The following is a 7,289-nucleotide window of genomic DNA, read 5'->3' on the forward strand; positions in this document are numbered from 1 at the left end:
CCAGGGCTGGACACATGATCTGAGGTGGACCAATCAGAGCCCTCCTTGGTATCCTGCGGTTTTTCTGAGCTTCTTTCCGTAGGGATTAGACGCGTTAGGGATATATGTGTAGAAGTGTGAGGGAAGAAAGTTGTCAGGCTAAGAGGATCAAAGATGAGAGACGGGAAAGAGTGAGGGAGACAAAGAGGGAGCTGATGGCTTCTGATGTCTTGGGTCCAGTCACTGAGATCTTTGCATCTGCTGTGGTTCCTGTGTCCCGCATCCCCAGTGTCCTTCCAGTAAGTCTCCCCTTTCCTTGAAGCCAGTTGGAGTTGGGCTCCTCTCACTTGTGGTTCAGACTAGGATCTAGATCCTGCCCGATTATGATGCACCTTCCCGACGCAAAGAGAGGCACCCATTTGTATTAGCACCGTTGAGAATGGAAACTTTTATTCTTTGCTGAGAATGGGTCTTTGCAGAGCACCAAACACGGTCCTCCGCCATCCCTGGGTGGGAGTGCCCTTCGTGTGAGTGAATGTGTGTTTGCAGGGCGCCTGATTGATTGCTGGAGCGGCCCCAGCCTTTACACTGCGGGAGCCAGGCCAACCCTGTTGTTTCCCCGATCGTAAACCGAGAAATACAGCCTCAGGAAGACGTCGCCCAGGATCCAGGTCTCCGACCGGCTCATGTTCTCTGTGCCCCCTGCAAAGCTGCTGAGGCAGAGGCCCCGAAGGCTCTGGGGGAGATGGAAATGCACACCAGTCAGCCTGATTCCTTCCTTACCTGCCACCCTCTCGGCATCCAGAGCCGGCAGCTTCTCGGTTTTATTTCCCTCCTTTGGTAAGAACCAAGTGGCTCTCTCAGCAGCTGCGGAAGTGGGGTGCCCATCCAAGACCAAGAACGGCCAAGACATGTGGTTGCCATGAGGGAGAGGGGGTGGGGGAGGGGAGGATTGGGAGTTTGGGATTAGCAGATGCAAACTACTATAGAGAGGATGGATAAACAAAAAGGTCCTACTGTATAGCACAGGGAACTCTATTCAATACCCCGTGATAAACTGTAGTGGAAAAGAATAAGAAAAAGAATACAAATACATGTATAACTGAGTCAGTTTGCTGTACAGCAGAAATTAACACAACATTGTATATCAACTACACTTGAAAAAAATTTAAAAAAGAGAGCAAGAATGGCCTGTAATTCCCCTCATACTGTGCTGTTTCTTTCCTCCTGACCCATGCTCGCTGTTTTCTCTGCAGGGAATGCCTTTGCTTCTCCCTCTTCCCCACAGCCTGTTCTTAGAGACTGTGCTCAGCCCCTCTAGGAAGCCTTCCTGGCCCCACGCTCACCCTCCCTGGCCACTCCAGGCCGGTTTGGGTGACTTACCCTGGTGCTCCCCTTGTGTATAGCCCTCATCACTCTAATCTGCGCCCGGCACCCCTTGGCTCAGCCCCCGGGGGTGCCATTTGCATGGGGTCCAGTGTAGATGTGCCTCGACCCATGCAGGCCTCCTCGTGCCTCCATGAGGCTGGGGGTTTAGAATGACTGAAATTCCCTCTCTTCCTCAAAGCCTTCTTTGAGCCCATCAGCCTCCTCTGAACTCCCATAGGGAGCTGACATTAAGCCCCACCCCTGTGCAAGGGCCACGCAGTCACCGTGTACCCTTCATTCACGTGAGCGTGCAGCCTCCCCACAGAGGGGTCTGGTACCCCAACGCACAGAGCGGGAACTGGGGCTTAGCAAGGGGAAGTTGCAGGCGAGGACTAGGGTAACCATGTAATTTGTCATCCAAACCAGGACACTTTCGAGATGGGAGGGAGACCGTTAACCATCATGGTGGGACAACACACTGAGACTGTGCCCACCCACCCCACTTGCCACTTGGCCTATTGCGGGGATTGCTAGAGCTGACTTTCCGTGTTCATCCATCTGAGGGCTCTGGTTGAACTGAAGCTCTTTGAGGGCAGAGTCCCTTAGTGTTCCCTTCTCTTAGTGCCTCGCACCAGGCCGGCACGGGGCGGTGTCCCATTTATTTCAGGATGATGGAAGTCCCAGACTGCCCCTTACTCTCAAGTGGTTGGTTTTGTGGGAGGCACTGGCCCAGCCACAGGGGCTCCGCGGCATCTGCAATGGTGTGGCTTGGCCTGCAGAGGGCCCCCTCCTGCAAGCAGGAGCCCAAGGGTTCCTGAAATTCCACCAGGGCTGGCCCTTCACCTTTCTGATGTAGGCTTCAGGGGGCACTGGGTAGTTGTTGCCGTTGATGGTGAAGACGATAGTAGGCAGGCGAGTCACATATCTACATGAAACCGCATACTGTTAGAGAAAGAGGGAGAGAGGTTGGTCCAGGTGATCCCTGGTGTGTGGAGAGCCCTGGAGTGACCCTGTGGCATGACCCTTCACCTCGTGACCGACAGGCCTGGCGCCAATGAGCCTCCGGATGATGGTGATCATTCTACTTGGGCCAACTAGGAATGAGGTCCCGGTATCCACAATGGCCTGGCAGCCGCGGAAACAACCAAGATTCAACCCGTTCATGGTGATGCTGAGAGATAATTGGACAACATGGGCACTAGGATCACTTGAAGTCTCCCCCCACGACTGGCCCCCTCCCTGACTGTCTCCCTTCAGCTCATGCCCTGACTCTGTTTTCCTTTGCTCTGGTCACCTAAACTTTGCTGACTTCCTTTCAGTTCCTGAATGCATCAGGCTCTTTGGTGCCTCAGGGCCTTGGCATGTGCTGGTCGCCCTTCCTAGAAGACCCCCATCCCCTTTGTCTAGCTAATTTCTCCTCATCTTCCAGGTTCCAGCTTACTTGTCACTTTTTCAGGGAAGTCTTCCCCCGAGACTAGATCAGGCTCCTGTCTTGGTCACTCTCTGTAGACTCTTCCTCATTTCTAGCATGTACCGAAGTGGAAATTCATTATTATGTGTGTGACTTGTTTCATGTACGTCTGCCTTACTAGATGTTAGGGCAAGTTGTAGCCTCAGTGCCTCTCTCAAGTGCCTAGCACACAGCGGATGCACAATGTATGTTTGTTGAATGAGTGAATGAATGAAAAAATGGATGAGGAACAACCAGAGCCCTGTATCTGCTGTGTCACCAATAATGGGTCAACCCACGTGGTGAAGATGGAGGTTCTCCGGGGCAGCAGATGCTGAGAGTAGGGGTGTCGGAGACACAGACTGCTCTGGGAGAGGTTGTCTCCCAGCAGGGCCCACTCACCCAGCTCAGACACTGAGGGCCCTGGCCAGGCGATGCCTGAGCTAGCCCGGGGGGCCTCCAAAGGACACGTGAGCTTTTGTCTGAGGGTATCACTCAGAATCCCATCAATTATTGCCCCTTGTTCTCAGGCTACTCCTGGATCCCGGCTTCCTGATTCTCTCTGTCACAGCCCCTGCCCCACTGTGTGCCCGGGATGGGGGGTGGGTGGCTATGGGTGGGGGGAGTGTCTCTTTGTATGAGTTGCTTTCAGGTCTCAAGAATGCAGCCAACCTCTCTCCACTGCCAGGGAGTTTCTCCCTAAGGAGACCAGTTTTCCTGGTTTGTCCAGGACTTTCCGTGTTTTGAAACTGGTAGTTTTGTGTAGTGAGAACTCCCTCGGTCCCGGGTAGCCCTAGACTGTTGGTCAACTTATCACAACCCTGTTCAGGCTGGTGAAATCCTCCCTGATCCTCTTTTCACTGCACTTTAGGGTCTTCAAATCGTGCTCCCTGCCTCACAGCGTGGTGGGTGCAGCCCTCTTGGGCTGCACACGTCTCTCTGAACCCTGTTCAGGACCCTGGTCAGAGCCCTGGTCAGGGGCCTGGGGTGATTATGAACCCATGGGTGGTGTGTGTCTCTGTGTGTCTGTATGTGTATCTGTGTGTGTGTTTGTGTGTGTATCTCTGTGTGTGTGTGTATGTGTATCTGTGTGTGTGTTTTTGTGTGTATCTGTGTGCCTGTGTGTGTTTATATGTGTGCCTATGTGTGTGTTTATACGTGTGTCTTTGGGGGTGGAGCGTATGTCTGTGTGTGTGACTGTGTGTCTGTGCGTTTATTTGTGTGTGTCTGCATGTGTCCATGTGCACGTGTGGTAGCATCACGTGGGGTGGCCCTCAGAGGGAGAGGCTTACCGGTTCATGGTTATCTGCCAGTAGTGGGGTCGGGACACTGGTATCCACTGGAGCTCTCCTTTGTGGTAGCTGTGGTCCAGCCCACCAAACATCACCATGCTGCCATTCTCCTTCCGGCTGAGGAGAGAAGAGGGAGGGCTCGTTGTAGGAGAATAATGGCAGGCACTGTCTGAGGGCTGTGCTTCTCCACCCATCCGAGGCACTACTATGGTCCCCATTTTACAGAGGCGGAAATTGAGGCCCGGAGGGATTGAGAACCTGTCCGAGGTCGGTCACCGACTAATGAGTGGCACAGAAGGGGTCTGAAGCTGGGCAGCCTGGCTGGGCTCCGACCACCCACCCTTCTGAAGAGGGCCCGGCCCCCTCCAGCAACCAGAGTGCTCAGAGACACCCCCCGAGGACACCATGCCGGAGGGGTCTGGCTGCCCCCTCGCCTAGCCTGTCATTGTTCAGAAAAGCCGAGGCCCGAGGGCGCCAAGGGTGTGGGCTCAGGCTCACCCAGGGCTGGCTTCACCAGCGTGTGTGACCTGTGCCAGCCATGGGGCCTCACACTCAGCAGGGCCCTGCGCCTCTGCTATCCCTGTCTTGAAATTCCTAATACTTTTTGAACAAGGGGTCCCACGTTTTCATTTCGCACTGGCACCTGCGAATTGTGAAGCTGCTTCTGGGCTCCCGGTAAAGTGATAGTGAAGAGGAAACATTCCCGCCATCCCTCTCCTTCCTTCCATATCAAATCCATCAGCACATCCTGTTGCCTTTTCCTCCAACCTGTATCCTGACACCTTCCACTGCTCTCCCTCTTCCCTTCACACCCCCTGGACCAAGCTGCTGCCCCTGAGCTCACGAGCATGGGTGTGTTCCCATAAAACTTTATTCACAAAAACCAGTGGCGAGGCCAGATGTGGCCCTGGGGCCATAGTTATCCTGGGCTAGACTGTCCCTCAGAAAACTTCTGGATCAGGTGGCTACAACTTTTCGTGCAACTGAAAGCATCTTACAGCTGACTTAGAGAGAGGGCTTGTCCAGTTCAGACTTACGTGCTCAAGTAGAAGGCAAAGACAGGCTGAGAAATGAGGCCTCGTCTCTTCAGGTTGTCGAAGATGGGGGTGGTCCCTCGGATGGCGAGGCTGGGGTAGCCCAAGCCCAGGATGCCATCGAAGGGTGCATGCTGCATCCCAAACTGTGACCGGATCAGGGCAAACGGCTGGACTACGTCAACAAGGTTCCCGATCTGTGGGAGAGGGGAGTGTACCCACGTAAAGGTTTGGGAAGTGGGGTTGGGACTGGGCTGGGATGCAGATGCCTTGAGCACCGCAGAGAAGAACTGAGGCCTGGCTGTGCCCTGGGTTGACCTTAGATGGTTAGACCAAGCTGGGACAGGAATTCGGGTTCCATTTGTGCGGGGCTGTGGCTTTTAAGTAACACCTGCCCCTCCTGCAAACACTATCTGAAGTGAGTCAAATTCGCCTCATGCCTTCTGTGCAGGTGGGGAAACTGAGGCTCAGGAGAGGACCAAATAGTTCCCACTTGAGGACAAAATGAGCAGAGAGCAGGGTAGTCTTCTCTTTGGCATCCCTATGATCTGATGCCAGAAATGGACTGAATCCATTGCAGCGCATCGTGGGTTCTGCATCTGCCCAGGAAGACAGAAGCCCATTGTACGATGTCGCTGCCAGGGTTCTTACGAACATTCTGCCTGGGAAACACGCTTTGGGGATGTGCGTCTGCATGTGTGAGAGAGAGAGAGAATACTCAGGCCCTTTGGGGGATGCAGGCCATACTTTTTATTAGACACTCAAAGGCCCCCTCTTAGGGGCCTCCATTTATCAGGCCCTTCCCACATCTGTGCCCCCCTGCTTTCCCTGTCTGGAATCCCAAAGCCCTCAGTTCCCCGCAAGGGCCCAAGATCAGTTTTATCCTCTCCCCAAATACCGCACACCTGCATGAATCCTGACTGGCCAGCCCAGTTCCACTGCTTACCTGATGCCTGACCTTGGCAAGGCCCTGGCTTTCTGCACCTCTGTTCCCTCATAGGTATAATGGAGCTAATCATAGCACTTCCTATGTGGGGTTGCTGCAGAATTAAACGAGTTGTTACCATGAAAGTACCTGGCACAGCCTGAGGATATAAGAGTGGGTGCTTTTTTCCCCTCTCTCCCTTCTCCCAGCACAATGAACCTTGAGCAGCTCATGAGCAAAGGAGCTGCAACTCCACACCCCAGGCCACTCTCTGGGTCAGCCATTCTGGGAGTTTATGTGCCAGCAGGGACACTGTCTCCCCAGGGACACAGCACTGTGGGGTGGGCGGCCAGCCACTAGGGGACTTTGGGAAAGACGGGCCCTCCCAGTTGGCCCTGCATCTGTTTTGTAAGCAGCGGTCGTTCCCAGGGCCAGCCCTGACTCGGCTTCTGGTTTCCAGTTACCCGAACAGTGTCACAGCCAAGAACTCCAACCACCCTCCCGGAGCCGTAGATGAGGTCGACGGGCCGGCCCGGGAGCCGGAAGGTGGTGGACAAGTGAGGGTTGAAGACCTTGTGTGCACCTGCGGACACAAGAGATGTGTGCCCGTCAGGTGCCAAGGACGGAGAAGGGGGTGGGAGGGGGAGTACAAGGTGGGCGGGGGGCAGGTACTCACGGCAGGGGGGACTGTAGCAGTAGATGGAGGGCACCCACAGGTCACCTGAGCCGGTGTCAAAGAGGACCTTGAACTGCTGAGGGGGCGTTCCAATGGTGATGCTGCCGACATAGGCTAGCTACAGGGGCCGGGGAGGGGTGGTTTGGTCAGACCTGGCTGCCCTGGCCGCCCTCGATTCCCGGAGTACTGCTTCCCTCGAGGTGTCCCGTGTCTCCTGAGATCACTTTCCAACCGCCCCACCTCACAGCCTCTGCTCAGACCGGTGCCTTCATTTGGTTTTTTTCTTTTTTTTCCTCCATGCGGGCTCTTAGTTCCCTGAGCAGGGATCGAACCCGGTCCCCCTGCAGTGGAAGCGCAGAGTCTTAAGCACTGGACCTCCAGGCAAGTCCCTGTGCGTTCATTTGAGCAGCTCCCCAGTGTCCCCTTTAAGGCCCAGCCTGTTTCTTTCTCCAGTTGGCCCTCCTAGGTCACCCCAGGCCACCTCCTCTAAACTCAGACCATGTCCTATCACCACCACGCTGCTGGCCCTTTTATTTGACATGTATTTACTCCTTGCCTATCACTC

The 7,289-nt window shown here is 54.8% G+C and overlaps 1 protein-coding gene across 1 annotated transcript; it reads right to left on the bottom strand.

Moving 5' to 3' along the window:
- Positions 1-412: 412 nt before the first annotated feature.
- On the bottom strand, positions 413-6,842 carry LOC309622439 (pregnancy-associated glycoprotein 2-like; the record flags this gene model as incomplete). The annotated part of the gene is made up of 7 exons (XM_082409489.1): positions 413-715; positions 2,191-2,289; positions 2,377-2,518; positions 4,090-4,206; positions 5,127-5,320; positions 6,513-6,631; positions 6,725-6,842. Coding segments are annotated over 7 exons (942 nt in total), but the record flags the coding sequence as incomplete, so codon positions are not given.
- Between the last annotated feature and the right edge of the window lie 447 nt (positions 6,843-7,289).

The sequence above is a fragment of the Balaenoptera borealis genome, assembly GCF_965194805.1.
Source record: "Balaenoptera borealis genome assembly, contig: HAP1_SCAFFOLD_2870, whole genome shotgun sequence".
Classification (NCBI taxonomy): domain Eukaryota; kingdom Metazoa; phylum Chordata; class Mammalia; order Artiodactyla; family Balaenopteridae; genus Balaenoptera; species Balaenoptera borealis.